Source organism: Saimiri boliviensis, chromosome 9, assembly GCF_048565385.1.
Source record: "Saimiri boliviensis isolate mSaiBol1 chromosome 9, mSaiBol1.pri, whole genome shotgun sequence".
In the NCBI taxonomy this organism is placed as follows: Eukaryota; Metazoa; Chordata; class Mammalia; order Primates; family Cebidae; genus Saimiri; species Saimiri boliviensis.
Genome location: NC_133457.1, coordinates 13,136,145 through 13,159,779, shown reverse-complemented (window position 1 = coordinate 13,159,779; position 23,635 = coordinate 13,136,145). Strand labels below are relative to the sequence as shown.

Below are 23,635 nucleotides of genomic sequence, written 5' to 3'. Positions count from 1 at the left end.
TGCCCTTCTCTAGCTTGCCATCTCTTACAACCTTGAAAGGTCTATAAATTTAATAAATATGCTTTTCCATTCTATCATTTTTAAATCATAGATAAAACACTAGTAGGCACTGGACTCAGTGTTGATTCTGACAGTTATGAATGATTTCAAGGTTAAAATATTCTAAATAGCTAAATACCCATTTAATAGGGAGGTACAGTATGGATGCCAACTACGTACGTTTGATCTAAGTTTGTTCTGATCTATCAGATCCATCACCATCACAGAAAAACAATTAGATTGAAATCATAGATACCAGTTTTTGAGGCATATATCCCAGTGTCAAGCTTTACACTGTTTTTTAAAACTGACAAATTCCAAAAATTATGAAAAAGTCCCTAATAGGTTTCTTCAAGGGTGTGTGGTGAGATTCCTTAATTTAATTAAACAACCAAGATATGGCTATAAGTCTTTATTTTCCATACAGGGTGCCACTGCAGGTAACCATCAGAGAACACACTGCTATTTTCAAATATACAGAACTGAACAAAAGCATTTTAGCATGCTGCCTTACTGTACATAGAAAACTGGTGAACATCTTCAGACACTAAGACCAGGAAATAAAATGGGTTAATGCTATTTGTTGATAGTTTATGAATCACTCAGCAGTGTTAATATAGGCTATCTTTACCTGAAAGCAGAATTACAATCACTCATTCTGGCAGCACTGGGCAATTCTAAAATGCAGGTCTAGTGAAAGGTAGGCACAACCAACAAGCAAGCAAGGAACAGATGCCATGTCTGCTTCTGAAGGAAGTGACTGATTTGGAACCAGGCTCCGCAGATTTTAAGAAATGATATAGCCGTCTTTAACAGCTTAATATTGAGTTTCCCTTACTTCATATGTTGGCAGTCAACAAAAGGAAGAATTTCTGAAACGAGCTAAATAGGAATAAAAAGCAGAACACTGTCCATATAACAGAATTGCTGCTTTACAACTTTTGCCCAGTTCTCACTTTTTGTCCTACAAAAAGCTCTCATCTGGTAAGTTTTAGTGAAAGCCTCTAGCAACTGTAACAGACTTTTCTCAACCCAGCTCTAGATACTAAGTATCAGAAAGAAGGCTTGTGAAGTGGATGTGTTCGCAGGAAAATGCAGTGTTTCTACTGGAGGTAAGTGTCAAGTTTCCTCTTGATGTTGTCAAAGGAATCTGCTCCCATATAATCGGCCTGGCCTTGTTCCCACCGTTCCTTCCGTTCTTCCGAGGATACAAAAGGCTGTGCCATAGCTGGGATCTCCCCAAGGGACAGATGTGATATGGCTCCTGAGACATCTTCCTAGAAAGGAAAGCATAAGTGACTATGAGAGCTGAAAATCAAACCATTTTAAAGAATACAATATATTGAAGACAGTGAGAAAAGCCAGGATGAATCATCATGCAAAGCAGCAAAAACTGAAAAGTATTACATGAAACAAACAAACAAGACACAAAAATATAAAGATTATATGATTTTTTTCCTAACGAAATGAAGACTTCTTGACTCAGGGAAAACATTGGGAGAACAAAGTAATTAGGGTTAATGTTTAAGTTCTGCATACCTTTCTACAGAAGCCACAAGAGAAAGCCAGTGTATAGACCAAGTCTGAAAGCTGCAAACAGTTCATTAGAAAGTGTAAGATGGATGGACAAGGGAACACAAGTCTCAAGATAAATTCTCAATCTGTGTGGGCTCTGAAAGGTTGAGAACTTAAACAAAATGATACCCCACAGGCTACATTTCAGAAGGAACTTAACTAGAGAGCCGCAGCACATACACTTGTAACATTATAAGGAAAGTTAAACAGGTTTGAGACTATGTACCAAACTTCTCTGCTTGTTCAAGCTTTCATTTGGATTACCAAGTATCATCTGTTCTTGTAGCTTCTGTTAATTTGCTTTTAGTTTTGAACAACTTTCAGTTCCCATCTTCACCTTTCCTTGGTTCACAATTCTCAGCCCTCATGAGGGCTGAGAATTGTGCAACAAACAGAGCAGACCTGGCCTACATTAAATTTGATTCTCATTACATATAGATAAGTGATCAACTTCAAATGTACCATAAAAGAATACCAATGCTATCCTTCAAGAAATGCCAAGTTGCAAAGGTACTGGAAATCTTAGCAGAGAAAAAGGAAGGTAAATGAATACAAACAAGTATTGCTTTTAACAGAGAAAATGGTGTAAAAAACGTTTTGACTCCGTTTTTGTTACTATATACATGTAAGCATTTCGGTATGTATTTAAATACAATGGAACTTTAAGGTGTTTGGGTACCGGATTGCATTATAGTTGAGGCAACATAATGAAGTCGTTACATTGAATTAGTCCTGCCTTTGCCTTGCACTTGGCAACAGATACAGAGTCGCAATTCCAGAGTCCTCTGTTCACAACAGGGGGGCTATGAATTTACATCCTAAAAGAGACGTCTCTGAGGTCAAGCCAAGTATACTGGGCATAACTTAAAATAGTTTAGCATTTAAAGTGTAACTCTCCCTTCCCCTGCCATAAAAGGTACTATCTTAATTCTGGGCTGTAGATGACTACTTTTAAGCATGGTCTATCTCAAATTTTAATAAGCATAAGTCTCTCAGACCTGGGTTTGAGGTCCATTCTGCTACTTGACTAGTCTGTTACACAACTAAGCCAGGTTATGTAACTTATTTAAGCCTCGGTTAATTTATCTATAAAAGGAGAGATTAATACTTAATATACTTAACAGTACTTATAAAAGGAGATACTAATACTTAATATACTTAACAGTACTTACTAATAGTCTTTAATATGGTGGTTTTAAGGGTTAAATAAGAATAGCTAACTTTCATTAAGCGTTTACTATGTGCCAGATGGTGACAAGCACTGTATCACGGGGGTCTCCAACCCCTAGGCCACAGACCAGTAGTGGTCCATGACCTGTTAGGAACTGGGCTGCACAGCAGAAGTTGAGTGGCAAGCAAGCAAGAATTACTGCCTGAGCTCTGCCTCTTTTCAGATCAGTGGTGGCATTAGATTCTCATAGAAGCGTGAACCCTGTTGTGAACTGTGCATGCAAACGATCTAGGTTGTGTGCCTCTTTTGAGAATCTAATGCTGATGACCCGAGGTGGAACAGGCTTATCCTGAAACCATCCCCCACACTGGTCTATAGAAAAATTGTCTTCCACAAAACTAGTGTCTAGTGCCAAAAAACTGTTACTTAATATTTAAGTTATTTACTGGATGTTCATATTGTGATTTTCACTGAAAACACATTGGGGACCACTGCTGTACAAATATGTCATGATCCATATACAGCACTCAGAGTAAGAACGCAAGTGTTAGCTCTTTCTCACTTTCTCCTCTCTATATTTTAGTAAATGCTCGTAAGTGAAATTCAGGCTAAAATCTACACCACAGAGGAGAATACTCTCCCATATAATCTCTTATAGCCAGTTGATTAACTGATTATCTGATTATAATTCACCCATTCTGTTCTCTTATTTATATCTTAATATATAACAGTTATTTACTGTATGTTCATATTTTGGTTTTCACTGAAAACACATTCTTCTAAGCAGATGGCAAATACAAAGTAGATACATCTAAAGGTTTGCAGTTCCTAAAATATCCAATGGGGTGTTATTTTTATAGACCACTACTTTAGGAGTAAATCTCAAAATCTTTTCAGAGGAGAGTGGGCTAAGAATCTTAGAGTTAAAATATATGGGTATATATACAAAATTCTAAAAAACTATGTTCTCAGATCTAAAGAAATCTGCCACACAGTTTATGTCTGCTACTTCTTTGCTGGTAGTGTTTCTCCCCTCTAAGATGGATATTGTTTTCTTTCCACAAAATTTTATTTATCTCTGTTTAAAATGCTGCTAAATAATCCCCATCCCTATTGATACAACAAGTGTTTTAAAAAACAAGCAGCATTAAATGATGTAAAGAAAAGAAACAGAACCTACCACATTTACGTATGAGCAGGTGTCTTTGACAAGGCCAAATTGTTGAAGCAGGGGTAAAACGTTGGTGGTAAAGATGTTCCACCACAAGATAAGAAACTCTGGATGAGTCATGTTGGGATCATGGGACTCACTTTTGACACTTTTTGTTTTGGGATCATAAGTATAATTCCATGGTTTGACTCTTCCCAGGAAATGCACAACTTTCGCACTTGCACCAAACCTGCCAAGTGAACACAAGTTGAAACAGTTAGTGGATTCTGAGTACTGAAAAAAAGATAAGCCGCACTTAATAGCACTTTGTTCTGTAGCTTGCTTTTCTTTTTTTTAAGAGACAGGGTCTCACTGTCACCGAGGCTGGAGTGCAGTAGCATGATAGCTCACTATAGTCTTGAACTTCCCACCTTAGCTTCCTGAGTAGCACAAGCCACCATACCTAGCTAATGTTATTTTTTTTTTTTTAATAGAGACAGGGTACCCAGCCTGGTCTTGAACTCCTGGCCTGAAGTGATTTCTTCCACCTTGGCCTCCTTGTTCTGTGGCCTGAACAGCCTACTTTCCATCCTGTGGTACAGGTTCAAAAACAAACTGAGTTCACTGTGAAATTGTGAGACAGATACTTTTAAAAGCATTCATTCAGTTGTATGTTACATACATATAAAAAATATAAATGTAATATTGGTTCAGTGCAACACTGAAGCACCAATCCATTGTGGACAGAACAGGCACAACACTTGGAAAGTATTTGGTATTACCTAGTAAAGTTAAAAATGCTCAAGCTGTACAACCCAGCATCTTGGCTCCTAGGCACATACCCTAAAGAAACTCTTGTGTATGTGCAACAAGAGACATCATCAAAATGTTCACAGCAGCAGCACTGTTTGAAACAGTCAAAAACTGAAACAACCCAAATGTCTAATTAGATTTCTGCTCAGCAAGTCTACATCACTCCCAGCCTCCTCAGAGGGAGGACACTTTCCCACATGATGTTGGACATGGTCCTGTGGCTTGACTTGACTAAGACAATGTGAGCAGAAGAGACAGTGTGCCTTAACAGAAGCATTGCTTATTTCTGTTCACCCTCTGAGAAATTAACACTTCTGCCAGCAGAACATGCTCTGGGTTCTTGCTGGTTCCAGAAAAAAACATGGAACAGATGTGGACCAAACCTGTAGCCTTGCTCCAAACCCTGCTGAGATCATCAGAGCTGTCCCAGCCAACCCACTAACATATAAGAAATATTTGCTTATTGTTGAATATCACTGAGATTTTATAGTTATATACCCAATCTTTTTTTTTTTTTTTTTTTTTTTGAAACAATCTCGCTTTGTCTCCCAGGTTGGAGTGCAGTGGCGCGATCTTGGCTTACTGCAATCTCTGCCTCCCAGGTTCAAGCAATTCTCCTGCCTCAGCCTTCTGAGTAGCTGGGATTACAGGCACGTGCCACCATGCCTGGCTAATTTATATATATATTTTTTTAGTAGAGATGGGGTTTCACCAAGTTGGTCAGGCTGATCTCAAACTCCTGACTTTGTGATCCGCCCACCTCGGCCTCCCAAAGTGCTGGGATTACAGGCGTGAGCCACCATGCCTGGCCTCCAGTCTTTTATAAAGGAAAATTCTGCTATATTCACAGCATAGAATACAATCTAAAATGAATGAACTATACTTATACACATCATGCAGAAAAAAGATGAATTTTTAAAGCATTTACATTGAAAAAAGCAACAGGTCAAACAATTACATACATATTATTCCACTTACATAAAGGCAAAACAGGCCGGGTATGGTGGCTCACACCTGTAATCCTAGCACTTTGGGAGGCCAAGGCAGGCGGTCCATGAGGTCAGGAGATCGAAACCATCCTAGCCAACATGACAAAACCCCATCTCTACTAAAAATACAAAAATTAGCTGAGGGTAGTGGCAGGCATCTGTAATCCCAGCTACTCGGGAGGCTGGGGCAGGAGAATCCCTTGAACCAGCGAGTCAGAGGTTGCAGTGAGCTGAGATCGCACCACTGCACTCCAGCCTGGTGATACAGTGAGACTCTGTCTTCCAAAAAAAAAAGGCAAAACAAGAAAAAAGGTACTGTTTAAAGATTAGAAAACTATAATCAATATAAATTTCATGATACTGGTTACCTCTGGGTGAGAGAGGAAGCTATGATTGGGAAGGGACAAAAAGATTTCTAAGGCACTGGTTGTAATTCTATTTCTTAATTTGGGTGGTATTTTTAAACACTGCATTTTAAAAATATATATATTCTTTTGTATAGATGCCCCATTTCACAATAAAGAAAATCTTTAAAAGAGTAGGAGTAAAGTGTCATTCTGTCCTAGCTGGGAGGAAATCTATGTATATTAAAAACAAAAAACAAATGTTAATGTAACAACTGCCAAAGGGAAAACAGGAACAGTGAGTGCTCAGGAATTCACAGCAGCGTGAGCTCTATCCAGCTTCAATGGGAGCAGAGGTGCTAAGATAGGGGGATGTGATTTCAAGCTAAATACAGCAGATGTGATCTGGGTAGCTGATAATAACATAGGGAATTCCAGGCAGGTGATGGCCAGGTATCAGGTGAGAGCACCTGTGTGCTTGACCAGGTATCCTCCATTAGAGGCAAAGAGGAGGAAGCTTTGAGTAGGGAAAGAAAAGTAAAATAAGACAGAACCTCAGGTATTGGGCTCAAGTGTTAGATTTCAGTAGATTTATACTATAGGCAACCAAGGTATCTGAGCGTGATATACTGATCAAAATAACACAAACTCTTAAAGTTTATTAGAAAAAAAATAGGGACTGGTTAAAAAGCTATCATCAGAGTTTACTATATGGAGACCAAACTCTTTAGGGACATGATTGGGAATAATATTTCTACAAGGTAAATTTTACTAATGTGTTAATTGAGGCTATGAGAGACTGAGGAAAGATGCCCAAGGTCACACAGCTATTAAGTGGCAGAGATGGGATTTGTCATGGTTTTGCCTCTCTGCTGCTGCTCCTAAAAGCATGCAAGAAAAATACAGTCTTATTTGTAAACCTCCTTCCTCTTAAGGTTAATTGATCATTCCATGATTTGTTTCTTCTGGAAGATAAAGAGGATATTTGATATCCCCATGCTTACTCTTTATATGTACACATAGTATATCTAATACACACAACACTCTTGCTCTATATCCTTAAAAGGATAAAAATAATAATGCCCAAATTTGTGCACAGATAAAGCTATCAATTAAACAAGCAACTGTTATGCATATGGTATTATGCTCAGTGTGTGGCCCCAAGAGGCTTTTGTTCAAACAGGAATAAGGGTCATCTACATAAAAATAAGCAAGGTGACAAGTTGGGGCTATCAGGGGAGTACTGATATTAAGGGCTACTGATATTCCAATTTTCAGAGACAGCTTTGTGCAGGAAGTGGGGACAGGGACAATGCATCAGAACAATGGGCAAGAGTAAGATGGTGGGGGCAGTGGTGGAACGCATCCCAGAGATCTGATACCTGTGGGCAGAGCGGAGGGAAGAGGGCATTGCCCCATCCCAGCAATACAAACTCATGAGCCTAAGACTAAAATACAGCACATAGGAATGAGGTATTCCTTCCACCTTCTCAGACATTCACCCCTCCTGACTCAACTTCCCTGCCTGGAGCTACAGCACCTGTTTAGATCCTCTTGTATTAACTGTTTGATCATCTTGTATTAACTGACCGCTAAGCTTCAGCCCATGACTTGCTTAGACTTAATATAAATGTCAAACACAGGCATAACATGATAGTAATACTAATTTTTAAAAAAGTTAAAATATGAATATAGTATATTCTTTTCTAACCTGCTCTCATAACAGTTCACTAATGATTATTATAGTAATAATAAGAGCAGTCATAATAGTAATAATATACTTCATATACTCATTATAAGTATATGAAGTATTTATATGTCACAGGCATTGGTTAGCATTTGCTTGGTTTACTCAGTTAATCTCCAAAACGGCAATGTGAGGAAACTAAGGCATGAAGAAGTTAAGTAACTTGCCGGGCGCGGTGGCTCAAGCCTGTAATCCCAGCACTTTGGGAGGCCGAGGCGGGTGGATCACGAGGTCGAGAGATCGAGACCATCCTGGTCAACATGGTGAAACCCCGTCTCTACTAAAAGTGCAAAAAATTAGCTGGGCATGGTGGCACGTGCCTGTAATCCCAGCTACTCAGGAGGCTGAGGCAGGAGAATTGCCTAAGCCCAGGAGGTGGAGGTTGCGATGAGCCGAGATCGCGCCATTGCACTCCAGCCTGGGTAACAAGGGCGAAACTCCGTGTCAAAAAAAAAAAAAAAAAAAAAAAAAGAAGTTAAGTAACTTGTCCAGGATCCCCTAGCTGGTGAGTGACAAGGCTGGGGTTCCATCCACGCAGTCTGGCTCGAGCCAAGGCTCTTAGCCATGACTAGGCTGCTACTGTCAGACACTCCCAGAATTATAAGGCATTGTCTGAGAGTGACCTTTGTTAATTTATGGATTAACTCCTGCCTATGGACAATTAGTCTGAAAGTGAAAAAGGTATGCCTAAGAATCCTGGCAATCCCCCAAGTATAGTTAAGGACCGAGCAACAGAAAGTAACCAACAGGAAGGCATCTTATAAAGGAAGCAACTTAGCACTGAAGAAGACTGAAGACTTTCAAGAAGGATGCAGTTTGCATAGAAGTTAAGGAAAAAAGAGAAGAACAAGAAGAAATGGGTGGTGCTTTCACAGATCAGCGGGTGACACACAAGTAGACTGTGTTGGACAGTGTCTAAGGGTCTTCCCAGCTCCTGTCTCTATATTTGCGTGTCAGAGCTCATGCAGGGGAAGGACACAATGGTCCAATCCCCCTGCACACAGATTGCCTCTGGCTCCATCTGTATCCCAGCACAGCTCTGGACCTCCATACAACTGGTTCAGAGGCCTGTGCAACCCTCCTGGATACCAGTTCCATGCTGGTTAAATACCTCTCCATATGGCCTATGGCCTTCCTCTTGAATGTCAACAGGAACACCATTTGGAAACAGTCCACGCCCTGCATTTCACCGTGGCTCACGCACTGATCTCTACCTTCACAAATCCACGTCTCTGAATATATCTTTAATTCTAAATCTGTTACTCCCTGTGGTCAGGGGAAGGAGCCTCCTTCCTCAAATTACCTTTTTTAGGTAATCTACCTTAACGATGTGAAAAACTGTATCTGCTGGATAGTCCTTTCATAGGCAGGGCAGTTTTCGTTTTAAGAAATCCCTTGGTAAGACTGTTTAAAGTAGAAACTGGGATCTTAAGGGGTCCTAAATGTGGGTGAGGCTGCTTTTTGATGCCAGCAAGACAGGGGGAGAGTGGGAAGAGACAGGAGAGGTGAGCAGCTACCAACAGGTACCCACATTTCTGCAACAAAACAAATCTCAAAATCTTAGGATGTAAGTAGGTTTCTTTAAAACTTAGTTGGGGCCAGTTTATCGAGTGGCAAACTTGAAACAGACTCAGGAGTGTGAAGGCAGAGAGAAGCATGAGAAAGAAGGTAAGAAAGATTTCTGTACCTTTCTTACAGAAATCATGCAAAGGATTCAGATATCATGGGTTTGGGCTATGCTCAGCTCTCTTTCTGTCCAGTAAGGAATGAAAACATTTTTAGGTGCTTTAGGTATTGACATTACTTTTTTTTTTTTTTTTTTAGACAAGGTCTCACACCGTCGCCAGGCTGGAGTGTAGTGGTGCAATCTGTGGTCACTGCAGTTTCAACCTCTGAGGCTCAAGCAATTCTCCCACCTCAGCCTCCCAAGTATCTGGGACTACAGGCACAGGCCACCATGCCTGGCTAGTTTTTGTATTTTTTGTTTGTTCTGTAGAGATGAGGCTTCACCGTGTTGCTCAGGCTGGTCTTGAACTCCTAAGCTCAAGTGATCCACCTGCCTCTGCCTCTCAAAGTGTTGGGATTACAGGTGTGAGCCTGATATTACATGCCTGGCCTGACACTACTTTAATCAAACTGCTACTACACACCTAATATCTATGGAAATGGATAGTGGTAGTGAGTGGGAGGAGGTTTTAGAGGGCCAGCTTTTTACGAGAAGAGCAGGCCTGGCTGAGTCACTGAACATGGAAGGTTTTGGCCAGCCCAAGAGCTCTTTAAGGGTGGGAAGAGGGCAGAAAAGTGAGAAATAAGGCAGCTGTTAAGTGAGGAAAAATGGGGCTTGGATAGGAAGGTGGGAAGGAAGTGAAGCCAGACTTTGCAATTTTGTGTAAGGCAGCCATATCACAAGTATGTTCTTAGAACTCATCTAGGGCAGCACTGGACTTGATATGAGGGATTCTGCCTGGACCCAACAATGGCCACCTTGTATGAAGGTTTAGGAGTCCTTTTAACACCAATTATGTTCTAACTTTACAACGAAACAGTTACTTACACAGCAAAGGAACCTGAAGGGCTTGCTCTATAAGCTTTCATAGGAGATATCATATGCAGAAAAGATAAGCAACAGGTCTTGAATGCTAGTCTGTTTTTGTATCTAGAGTTTCAATCTAGATATGAATTTCAAGTAATTATTTTTATGTCTCAATCATGTTCTCTGAGAAATGGCTTTAAAAGATCATTTTCTATCATAATCAATTTACCCTTTAGTCATTTATGAAAATCCAGAATTACCATACCAAAATGGAGTAAGGGCAAATGTCATAAGTAAAAGGAGAAATTACTTCTTGCTTAAGTTAACCTAAATGCAAATTTAGGAGAACACCTTACAAAGGGGTAACCCAACATATTTTTCTAGCGTTTTCTCTCTCCCACCAAAGGCAACAAGAAGGTGTTAGTCAGAATTTACACTGCATGGCTAAAAGCAAAATAGAGGCTGGGAATGGTGGCTCATGCCTGTAATCCTAGCACTTTGGGAGGCCAACAGTGGCAGATGGCCTGAGCTCAGGAGTTCGAGACTACCCTGGGCAACATGGTGAAACCCTGTCTCTACTAAAATATAAAAAAAATTAGCTGGGCATGGTGGCATGCCCCTATAGTCCTAGCTACTTGGGAGGCTGAGGCAGGAGAACTGCTTGAACCTGGGAGGTAGAGGTTGCAGTGAGCCAAGATTACACCACTGTGCTCCAGTCTAGACAACAGACTGAGACTCTGTCTAAAACAAAAAAATTAAACAAATAAAGCAAGATAGTTCACCAATGAGTAAGAAGGGGAAATGCTGATGTCAGAAGATAACGCTGAACTGACCTGAACCCAGAGGAAGGATAACCATAAGATTCACTGACTCACTCCCTGACTTACCAAACTACCAGCCAGGAATTAAAAAAAAAAAAAGTTGAGTACATGTCACAATTGTCTCTAAATTACTGAGAGCCATTCATTCTGACCTAGTAATGGGGAGTTGTCTCAGCTTGCATACATTTCTTAAAATAACTGTTCTAATTTTAACTTGATAGAATCTCAAAAGGGTCGTCCAGATCACAAGACATAGTTTGAACACAAGCCAGCAATAATACTGCTTATGTTAGCCGTTAAAATTATCCCTGTGACCTGATGTTACCAAAAGATCAGATAGAATTTTCATGACTAGTTGAGTAGTTGAGAAACAGCCAGTAACATGTGGATGAGACTACTGAACTGTTTAGAGCAGGAAAGGAACTAATTCACGACAGTACATACAGGAGCAATGTTAGTTCTCACTAAGCTCTTCACATGCAGTGTTCGAGCAGGTACCGAGAAAGACAGCACTACGTGTGGGACATTGCTCTGGGAATCATGTCAGCAGTGCCGAGCATCCTCTTGCCCACTTCTGTGGCTCATGTTCTCTGTTATGTTGAGACTCACTCATACACCTTTTCAGACTCACTTGCACACAGGGACAGAGCCACATACAAGCCCTTCTCCCACAACCAACTGGACACCTCCTGTCTCACCCACTCACAATCTAAGTCAGGAGTCACAAACCCAAGTGGCCAAGGAGTGGGGCTGATCATGGAGAGGAGGAGTGGAGTTGCTGAGGTGGGGCCTGTGGACCACAAGAGGATGCATATCCTACCACTGAAGATAGATACTATCCCCAGCAAACAACTGACCAGACACCCACCCAAGTTCTTTGCCTTGCAAATTAATCCTCCCAATAATACCCTGGAAATCAGAACAATGCCAGCATTCAAACCTAGACTTTAATAACCTACACTAGGACCTATCAACTGCATTACCTTTCAGGCTAGCCTCTCTTCATAGACCAGATCAGGAAGGACTTAACAGCAACAGGCCACTAAGGAGACTCTCATGGAGGTAGCATGTCATTCTTAGTCTCTATTGGCTGACTGCTCATTCATTCATTCAGCCAAAACGTAACACCTGCCTACCAGCATCTGTGCCCACACACTTTGCCTTCCTTCAATGAAGTTGCCAAGCATGAATTGTCCTGGCATTTATCTGAAGCCAATCTCTCCACTTGTGTTCTGGGTGCCATCCCCTTTTACCTATCCAAGGATATCACTCTAGTGTCTGTCCTTGGTTTTCTGCATTGTTAATGTCACCGCCCCCAACACCCCACATCATTCTTAGCAATATAAAAACATGCTGTGGTGATATCTGTCTTTACACAACAATCACCACCACCCTCTCTTAAACCTACATCCCCAGCCGGCTGCCACCCCATTAAAGCAGATGCCTCAGAAGAGCTGTCTACATTTATTGCCTCTTAATTCTCCTTCTTCATTCTCCTGGACCCACTTCAGTCAGGCTTTCTCCCCCACCACTCCATCAGATGTCCTCTTGTCAAAGTCACCAGGAACCTCCACACTCCACATCCAGTGCCAGTTCTCAGTTGCCTTCATAGCTGATCTCATATCTGTCCTCGTATCTGTGAGCATTGGACACAGACACGGATCACTCCTTCCTCCTTGAAACATTTTCCTTGCTTGGCTCCTGCAATACCACACTTCCCTGGGTTCCCTCTCACCTTGCTGTCTCTTGTTCCTGTTCTTCTCTTCTCTTGTCCCTATTATCTTCCTGCCTTTGGGTTCAATCCTCACGATTCTCTTCGACTGATAATCACTCCCTTGGCTACATCATCTTGACTTGTGACTGTACGTATCATTGATATGCTGACAACTCTCACGGTTATGTCCTACCCAGACTTCTCTCTGGAACTCTTGACTTTTCTATCTACTTAGCTATTTCATACTTTCACTAGGATGCTAAGATGCACCTCAAACTTCATGTATCTAAAACCTAATACATTCCATTCATTTCTGACCAATTCCTACCCCACAAACTTGCCTCCCTCATGTTCTTTCCCATTTCAGGAAATGGCAACTCGATCATTCCAGTCACTTAGACCACACACATGTAACAGTAACACTGGCCATACCTGATTTTTCCAAACAAATTGGAAACCTGGATTTTATGTGAAATTCCCTAATTTTCAAAGCATTGACAATTTAAAAAAATTAATTTTGTTTCTGTGTAGCAGAAACAAAATATACTTATGTGATAAATACAGTCTGTGGCACACAGATTTGAGACTTCTGAGGAAGTTATGTCTTTTTGTTTTCGGAGACAGTTCTGCTCCGTTACCCAGGCTGGAGTGTAGGGGTGGGATCTCAGCTCACCGCAACCTCTGCTTCCCTGGTTCAAGCCATTCTCGTGCCTCAGCCTCCTGAGTAGCTGGAATACAGGCATGCACCATCATGCCCAGCTAATTTTTGTATTTTTGTGTGTGTGTTTTCTTTTAGTAGAGTTGGGGGGTTTCAGCATATTAGCCAGGCTGGTCTCAAACTCCTGTCCTCAAGAGATCCACCCTCCTTGGCCTCCCAAAGAAGTTATATCTTCTTCCACTCAATCCCCATGCTTTTAACCTCCCATGAGCTCCGTCTTCAACTGAGATGGCATTTGTTAACTTCTGCCCATGAGATCTCACTCCTTGTGCCATTTGTCCTATTGTCAGAGCAGCCTCTAAAGGCTGGGTTGGGTCTGATATGGAAGCTTTTCTCTTGGTGATGAAGACTCAGGTAGGGCAACAGAATATGCAGCAGTGAGATCTAAGGACAGATCATCTGATGAAATAAGCACTTAAGATAAAATCAGAATGACCAGATAGCCACGCTGAGAAACGGGGCCCCAACAGGCATCAGTATCACCCAGAAAGGGGGAACAAGACATCTATGGAAGTACTGCTTGATTCTTTTTCTTAACACTCGAACCATGACAGACTATGCCAGGCACCATACAGAAACTCTGTACACCTAAGCCGTGGCTAAGTGGATTAGACTCCAAGCTCCCTTATTCATCTTTGAGGGCTTGAGGGAGCTGAAAGTGTGGCACAAGGTACAAGCTCCAGGTTTGCCAACCCAATGAATGGTCAGCAGGCCAACAAATGGCTGGAAAAAAAAGAATGACCCAAACTCTTTTTGAGTCAGCCTCAGGGTTGAGTGAAGATGTATTATGAGTGTGAAAAGAAATGAGAATAGACTATGGTTTCCAGTAACAATAGTTATATGGAGAGCTAGAGCCAAGGAGAGGTCTCAGGGAGCAAAGAAAAATAACCAAATCAGAAACACACAGGGACAACAGAATTCACTACACCAAAGGTTGAATTTCTTTGGGGAAAATATTGAAATAGGTTTGACAAGGTCTTAGTGAATGAGGCTGATTCTTAGAAAAGAAATATGAATATCCTCAGAAAAGTTTAAAGCAATAAAATAAATGGGAAAAATTTTAATTCTCACTAAGTCAGGTCTCTGGTCATATCTAAACTCAAGTAAAGAGTAAAACAAAATATTTATATGAAAAGTATTTGGTCAATGAGGCTTTGTACTCAATCAGTTTGGCCAATTAATTTGTGTAGTGGTTTGAAACAATATCAGAGAACTCTGTCTCCCTGCTTTACGTGTGTTTTATATAGCATAAGATGCCTAGAGAGCTTTTAGTGAGTGGATATAATAGGAAGTAAAAATGGAACTAAATGATTTTTTAAAAACTAGTAAGATTTTTTTTGCAGTACTATGCACAAACCAAACTATATGCTATCTGGATGAAACAAAACCTTCAGTTAGAGAAAACTTTGAAAAAAAACTTACTCATTAAAAGCCTAAGAAACATACTATATATCCCGAACATTATGCTAGGCACTTTCAAAACTATTATTTCATTAATAAATGCATTTACGGGCTAGGCACAGTGGCTCATGCCTATAATCCCAGCACTATGGGAGAATGAAGTGGGAGGATCACTTGGACCTAGGATTTCAAGACCAGTCTGGGCAACATGGCAAAACCCTCTCTATAACACACACACACACACACACCACACACACACACAAACTGAGCATGGTGGCATGTGCCTGGAGTCCCAGCTACTCATCAGGAGGCTGAGGCAGAAGGACCTCTTAAGCCTCAGGAAACTGAGGCTGTTGTGAGCTGTGATTATGCCACTGCCCTCTAGCATAGACAACAGAGCAAAACCCCTCTCAAAAAAATAAAATTCATTTATGACTTGTTTTCCAATGCAACACTAAAAACTAACAAAAATTACTAAATCGAGCATTTTAGTTTTCAAATTATGCTGCGCTAAAGAGGAACTTCCCTTACAAAAAAAATTACTAATTCTGTTTTTCAGAAGTTATATTTGTCCTAGGAAAGGACAGCATACTGTAGGGTTTACTTAGTACTGGAGATCACCAAGGTTATTCTGAACCCAAGGGTGGGTCTTCAAATTCACAGGGATCTCTGGAGAGTAGCAACGATGACCAAAATGCTTGTAAGGGTTACTTTCATTTAAAAAATATTTGGACCACAATTTTACATTAACTTATAATAATAATAAAAAAAAAAGAAACGTTAACTACCTGTGCCTTTTTAGCCTTCCCCAAATATATATTTAAAAAAAAATGTAAGGAAAAATGTCTCTGGAGATGGGTCTCCACAGGAAAAGCAAAAATATTTTTCTGGCAGAGGGAAGGGAAAATGAGTTCTTTAATCTGGTTTCAACATTCCTCAACAGGCAACAATGGGTGAGACAAAGCATGGCTCTCAGCAGCCTTATCACAGAAATGTAGAGCTGAGCCCACCTAAGAACCAGCTGCACAGAAGCAGCAGCATCTCCTGTCGGCCCACGAGCCAGCTAAAATCTGGTTAATGGATGGAGTTGCTCCCAACCTTCCCAGTGTGTCATATTCTCTATGGTTACAACAAACTCAAGGGATTTCCAAAATCAGCACTCGCTCACTGAGCCAGGAAGAAGAAAACAACCCTATTTCAGTAATTCAGATCTCAAACTAGTTTTCTAGGGGCAATTCATTTGGAGGATATAAAATCAACTGGCTTCTTGAGAGAAAAGAGCCAAAGTTCTAGCAAATTAAGTCCATCTTACTCCTAAAAACTTAACTCTGCTCCGTCTCCTTCTTGTGTGTTAAAAGTACTTAAAGCAAAGCTGCATAAACCAGGCTATCCTCGAAAGGAACATGCTCAATAATGGTAAGGTGGAAATCAGACAGAGTCAACAGAACCACATGCTAACTGTGCAGGATTGAGTGAAATGGTCACACTATTCAAAACACTTTGCCTCTGCACTCCCATCTTTTTGCTGGCTAAACTGAATTTAGTCAATTAAACTATAAGCAAATACCCTATTATAGACAAAATCAGCTCTAGGGGTCACACTGTCATGGTTTGCAGAAACACTATTTAAACTGGCAGGGTCATAAAAGTTAAGGATTAAAATGGATCAGGTTCACATTTCCATGTGAGACAGTTTTGTATTTTACAAGGCCAAGGACTGAGAGGTGAGAATAATGCCTCTCCTATTCCTCCCGTGACAGTGAATCCTGTTGTTTGCTTTACTCAAAACACAGTTGATGTGTTTAAGAGTCTGCCTGTTTCTATTGTACAAAGGGGAGAAAATGTAATACGTTGGAGACATATGCCAAGAGAACAGTTAGGGAGGAAAGAACACGAGATGCTTCTAATACTTATCTGGGGGATATTGACAGAGTCTTCCCAGAAAAGGAAACATTGCTGCTACCAAAAGCCAGACATGCTCATTACTGTGGTGCAAGACTTATGGAGAGGACTTTGGATAATGAAATTTGAGGAGTGAAAGGCCCTTTGTTTTCCGCTAACTCAGGAATGTCCGTATGGGACAGAGATTGGACAGACAAGCCCAACTCAGTGAAGGACTCTGCTGCTCACAACTGTCTCAGGATCAATCTGACAGCTAGGCCCCTTTCAAGAAATCTTAATCATCTTCTTAGTTAAACACAAATGAGTCAGAGGCTAAATAATAGGATCCTGTCCCTAACAGTGAGATAAACATTGCAACAAGGATGTATTAGCCGTAAGGTTTATCAGAAGTGCACCAGGGGCTGGGAGCAGTGGCTCAAGCCTGTAATCCCAGCACTTTGGGAGGGTGAAGTGGACGATCACCTGAGGCCAGGAGTTCACGACCAGCCTGGCCAACATGGTGAAACCCCATCTCTACTAAAAATACAAAAATTAGCCATGTGTAGTGGTGCGTGCCTGTAATCCCAGCTATTAGGGAGGCTGACGCAGGAGAATCACTTGAACCTGGAGGTAGAGGTTGCAGTGAGCCAAGATCACACCACTGCACTCCAGCCTGGACATCAGAGCAAGACTTCCTCTCAAAACAAACAAACAAACAAATGAAACTACACCAGGGACAGGGCTAAACAAGCACATTACCTAAAACAACAAATGTCCACTGAGCACTTTGTTTATTAACTCACTTCATCCTCCTGACAACCCTATGAGGTAGGTACCATTTTCCTCCTCGTTATACACACGGAGGAACTGAAGCACAAAGTCTTAAGTTATGTAGCAGATAAATGACAGAGTGAGGACACATTCCCTGCCTTTCTGGTTTAGGAAATTACTGAGCACTATACTGCCTATCAAACAGAAATGACGAACAATCTAACATGTACTGAGCACTTGGGTAGATCAGGCCCTCTTCTAACCATGCTACATGATTACCTCCCTTAATACCCATAATAAACCTCTGTAGACACTGAGGCAGAGAGAAGTTCAGTAAGTAAGCCAAGGTTACCACCCAGGAAGTGGTCACTGCAGGATGTGAACTGACGTCATCCAGCTCCAGAGCCCTTACTCTTAGCTGCAGCAACACACTGCTGTCTGAATCTGGCTTAATCTCCACAATGACTGTGAGGGACCTTTTAACACCTTTTTGCAGGCGAGGGAAACCAAAGCTCAGCAGCTAGTACGGGGAAGACGTTGAGTTTGGGCACAAACTCAACTCCTCCAAGTTGTAAGGTCTCCAGAGCTTAAGAGTCTATGTTTTTGACCATGACATATAATAACTTACCTGAAGGCCACATGCCCCAGGAACTGATGGGAACCCTGTCCCAAAGGCAGCAAAGTTTCCTAGTGTCAAGCATGAGGAACTGATAACATCAAGGCCTCTCCCCACTTGCAGTTACGGTTCTTACAAGAGAAACTTTCCTCAAAGTCTCTACCTGTTACTTCCCTCAGAATGATAATAAGGCAGTCCCAAAATATTATGCCCCGTTTCTCTGCCCTCAACATCTCCAACAACAATTAAACCATTTGCACTTACACTTTAAATGCTGGGAGGTAGGAATAGATAGAAATGCTGCTTAGGTTATAAATAAACGGCAGGTGTTTTCTGATATCTGTTGTTGCCCAGCTGCTAAAAAATGTGTTCAGTATGCCTTGGTCCCCACCTAAAAGAAAAAAACATACAAATTAGTTAACAGATCTCTAGGGCAGCTTAATAATTTTAAAGGAGCACATGCTGGACCTTTAAAAATAGGCACTAATTCCATTTTTAATTTTTTGAGATAGAGTCCCACTCTGTCACCCAGGCTGGAGTGCAATGGCACAATCTCAGTTCACTGCAACCTCTGGCTCCCAGGTTCAAGTGATTATCCTGTCTCAGCATCCCAAGTAGCTGGAACTACAGGCATATGCCACCATGCCAGGCTAATTTTTATATTTTTAATAAAGATGGGATTTTACTGTGAGGCCAGGCTGGTCTTGAACTCCTGATGTCAACTGATCCGCCCGCCTCGGCCTCCCAAAGTGCTGAGATTACAGGCGTGAGCCACCACACCCGGCTCCCATTCTTTTTTTTTTTTTTTTTTTTTTTTTTTTTTTTTTTTTTTTTGTATTTTTAGAAGAGACTGGGTTTTACTGTGTTGGCCAGGGTGGTCTCGAACTCCTAACTTCATGATCCGCATGCCTCAGCCTCCCAAAGTGCTGGGATTACAGGTGTGAGCCACAACGCCCAGTCCACTCCCATTCTTAAATAAGTTCCTTGACATAGCAATTAAAAACACTTTAGGGAGTGGCCATTTTCCTGATGTAACTCATTAATTCAACAAATATCTATTGAGCAGCTACTATGTACCAGATACTGTACTAGGCATTGCAGAGTCAACAGTGCACAAGAGATGTGGTCACTGTCTTTACAAGGATTGTGTGGGAGACACCGACAGCAGCAAATCAAGGGTCAACATCACACAGAGGGAGATGAATGCAGTGAAGGAAATTTACATGGCACTATAAGCACATGTGGAAGAGGCTCAAGCTACATCTGATGGGTGAAAGAAGGCTTCCAAGAGGAAGTTGTGTTTAAGCCAGTATCTGAGGGGTGCACAGGCATATCTGACAAATGCAGATGCAGGAAAGGGCAGACAGCATTCCAGGCAGAACAAAAACAGTGCACACCACAGACCTTTGGTGGGCAGGAGCATGAGACTATGGAAAGAAGGCCTGGTAGGTGGCCTGTGTAAGTGGACTTAGCAGGAATGAGTTGCAAGGCACCCGGTGAGTCTCAGAGAGGGCAGCAGGGACCAGATCACATGGGGATCAGATTTTACTCTTTATTTCCACCTAAAGATTTCAGACTCTACCCTGAGTGTAATGGGGCAAAAAGCAGCAAAAAGTCAAAGAGCAAACTGGAACAATGGAATTGTTTCCCAGGGCCCACAACTACTGGCTCATCAACAGAGGGTCCAGAAGGCCACATTCCCCCTGTGGTGCACTCTCCTGCCCCTGACCAAAAGTCTCTGGCAGATCCCGGTCAGTCACAACTGTGGCTAACATCAGCTACAATGATACAGCAAAGTGTCTGCTCAGCCCTTGGGGTTCCTGGACTTCATATTTTTCTCAGAAAGTGCGGACCATGGCCATTCATTCAAAAGAAATAAAAACAAAGGAAATCGAAACAGCTAAGTGTCTGACATAAATCATAAGCTCCTAAGAAGCCAAACAGGTCACTAAGCCACCTCAAGACACATTCTTCCATGTATTTCATGTGCTATTTTCGACTCATGAGATTTCAAAAAACACGCTCAGAACCAGAGTCTCCCAAGCAGCAGAACAGGTGCTCACCATATGTGCATACGTGTGAGTGTGGAGGAATGGCAGGCAGGGAGACACCTGCTCTAAGTGTGAGGCAGGAATACTGCACAGTCACTCCTCTCCTCAGTCTGCTTTGCATAAAAATCCAGATCCTTTCTCAACATACAGCAAGTCCAGTTGACTGTCATTACTATTCAGTTTTCCTTAGTTTTGAAGGAGACTTCAAAAATCTAGAGATCTGTTTAATTTTTGGAGTTAGGCAGTAAGGTCAGGATTTTAGGTTTAAAGTCCAAGTGGACCTTACCACCCTCTGCGTATTCTATCTTTTCCAAGTACCTTCAATCAACTCTAAGAACCAAAGGCACTCACTTATTGTCTATGAGGAAACCCCTCCCTAAACAGCACCCCTGACAGGTCTCCATTCCTCAAGGGATGAACAACAGAAAATCAGTCTCACTCTTCTAAGTTCTAAAGGACAATAAAGACGGCGACAGAATAGGCTTCACTGTTACAAAAATGCAATGGACTGAAAGTTTAGATAACCCCAAATTCCTACACTGAAATCCTGACCCCAAAGTTGATGGTATCTGGAGTGGGACCTTTAAAGCCGATTAGGTCATGAGGGCTCTGGCCTCATGCATATGATTTGTGCTCTTAAAAAAGAGGCCCAAGAGGTCCTTCACCTCTCCCACCACATGCAGCAGTCATAACAAAAAGACAGAAATAAAAAAGCTGTCTATGAGCCAGGAAATGGGCCCTCTCCAGATACTGAATCTGCTGGCACCTTAATCTTGGAATTTCCAGCCTCTAGAACTGTGAGAAATATATTTCTGTTGTTTATAAGCCATTTAATCTATGGTATTTTATTATAGCAGCCTGAATAGACTAAGACAACAGACAGACATGAGAACAAAAGACAATTTTAGCTATACGGGCAAATCAATGTATTTTGAGGCACAAACTATCAAAGCCAAAAGATCATGCCATTTATCAAAGGATTATTTTTGATTCTACAAAGAAACCCCAAATGTGGAACTAGACACTAGTGGCTGAGATACAGAGGCCTGAAGGTCTTAACTAATTTCCCTTTACACATAATCATCAAAATACTGCCAATCAGTTGCAAGGGAACAGAAAAAAGGGCTAAGGAAATGTTCATAGCAGCTTTATTCATAATCGTACAAACTGAAAACAGCTCAAATGTCATTCAACAGGTGTATGGATGTGGTACATCCATGTGGAATATTACTCAGCTATAAGACAAAACAAACTAGACACACACACACAACAACCTGGATGAATTTCAAAGTAACGACGCTAAGTGAAAAACTCCAATCTCACAAAGTTATACACTATGTAATTTCATGTATATAACATCAAATAACAAAATTATAGAGATAGGAAGCAAATTAATGGCTGCCAGGGAAGAGGGAAAGAATGAGAGATGCAGCTGTGGTTGTGAAAGAATATGAAGGATCCGTGTGATAGTACTATTCTGCATCTCGACTATGGTGGTGGTCACATCTGCATGTGTGATAAGGCTGCATGAAAACCGAAAGTGCATACACACACATACACACAGAAAGGGGAATACATATAAAACCGGTCAAATCTGAGTCAGGTTGGTGGATTGTTCCAATGTCAATCTCCTGGTTGAGGTGATACATTTTAATTATATAAGATATTACCCATGGGGGAAACCAGATGAAGCTTATATGGGATCTTTCTGTATTATTTCTTACAGCTGCATAGAAATCTACAGTTCTCAACGAACAGGTTTTTAAAAAACTCTTACGATTAATGTGCAAAAGACAATCCGGAATTAGATGCTAAATTCCACAAGAACTGGGATGATCACTTTTCACTTACTATTATAATGCTAACATGTAGCAGAATGCCTTACACATAGGCAAATTATTTATGGAATGAATGCAAGAATCTTGAAGATACTCTGTAACAGCAGAAAAATGTAAATGACTTACATATTCTAACATACAGGAATAGTTAGTCTACTGTAATACTAACTACTCATGAAATATTATTCAGCAATTAAAACTAATGTCTATAAAAACAGCATCCATACACTGTGTCATATAAAGATATATAGCTACTTACATTGTGATTATAACTAAGAACATAAACATTAATAAACATTAATATTACTAGAAAGTAAATAAAACAATAGCAATTACATTAGGGGACTGGTGTAACAGATGTCCTTGCCCCCCTTTTTCCTAAAATATTATTTTTGTTATTCTAAAATATTAGTAATACAACTGGGGGCAAGAATGAGAACTGTGCTTAGATCTTTTCTTTCTAAATATTCTTCACTTTTAATTTTTATTATGAAGTATGATACACCAAAAGAAAAATATATGCGTAGGTTATAAAGGATATTAATAATAAAACTCTCCAGATTTATCCAATTTGAGAACTTGGATATTATAAGACCACCTTTAACTTAAGCAATTCCACTTAAAATGACTAACAGCTACCCATAAGGCAATAAAGAAATCTCATTCCATGGAGGCCTAAATAGTAGTTGTAAAGTAGAACTTCCAAATCTGACCTGCGTGAGCCTCGGAAACAGGAGTCGGAGCTGCTGATCCCTCAAAGTCCCTGGCTGCCTGCCTTTGGCCACAGAAGGCCGTTTCTGTTTACCCTCAGGTACCCTACAAACATCATCAGCCCATCAGCTGTGTGCCACGGGAGGCTGGGAAGCACTTGCTGTACAGAAAACAAGCGAGGAGGAGAAGTGCTGAAGCAGAACTGGTGAACCCATGGTGCCTGTTAAATTGGCAAACCCTGAAACACTCAACAAGAACCCTGGCTCCAGAAATATTATTCAGCAATGAAAACATTATTCAACCACACAGGTCGTAAAACTCCCATGGCCACTGACCTCGTGTGATGACAGAGGCTCCCCATTCAGTCCAAAAGTGTAGGTTAAAAATAAATTAAATGCCATCTAGAAGTCCACGGCTAAATTTTTTAATTCAGTGGTCTGAAAATCATAACCACCTTTTCCCAAATGCACAGTTCAACATTTGAAGCGCAAATGTTTTGACTTCATCAGAAAAATCTATGGATGGTGTTACCAATACCTTCTCTTTAGAAAAAAATCTTTAAATGAGAGGACAGTTCAAAGCAGAATGCAAATCTAGGCAGGTCTGTGTGACAAAACATACAAGGATGCCCTAAAGACTGCTGAATTTCCACAACAACACCCTAGTATGTTTGTCCGATACATTTTAGACTTCCAGACGCAGCTTTATTTAATCTGACAGGTTAATCTCACTCATCTCAGAACCAACAAACA

At 41.0% G+C, this 23,635-nt stretch overlaps 1 protein-coding gene across 3 annotated transcripts in view; it reads right to left on the bottom strand.

Annotated features, from left to right (window-relative positions):
• Nucleotides 1-436: 436 nt before the first annotated feature.
• GYG1 (glycogenin 1) overlaps nucleotides 437-23,635 on the bottom strand; it is a 36,128-nt gene continuing 12,929 nt past the window's right edge. For 2 of the 3 annotated variants that reach the window (XM_074405477.1, XM_074405476.1), the window contains exons 5-8: nucleotides 18,548-18,674; nucleotides 3,966-4,185; nucleotides 1,579-1,629; nucleotides 437-1,316 (exon numbers count right to left, since the gene is read on the bottom strand). In XM_074405477.1, the coding sequence (XP_074261578.1) occupies nucleotides 1,143-1,316; nucleotides 1,579-1,629; nucleotides 3,966-4,185; nucleotides 18,548-18,674 (572 nt within the window). In that variant the 3' untranslated portion in view covers nucleotides 437-1,142. The remainder of the gene's footprint in view (nucleotides 1,317-1,578; nucleotides 1,630-3,965; nucleotides 4,186-18,547; nucleotides 18,675-23,635) is intronic. The other variant, XM_039480120.2, reaches the window with a different exon arrangement.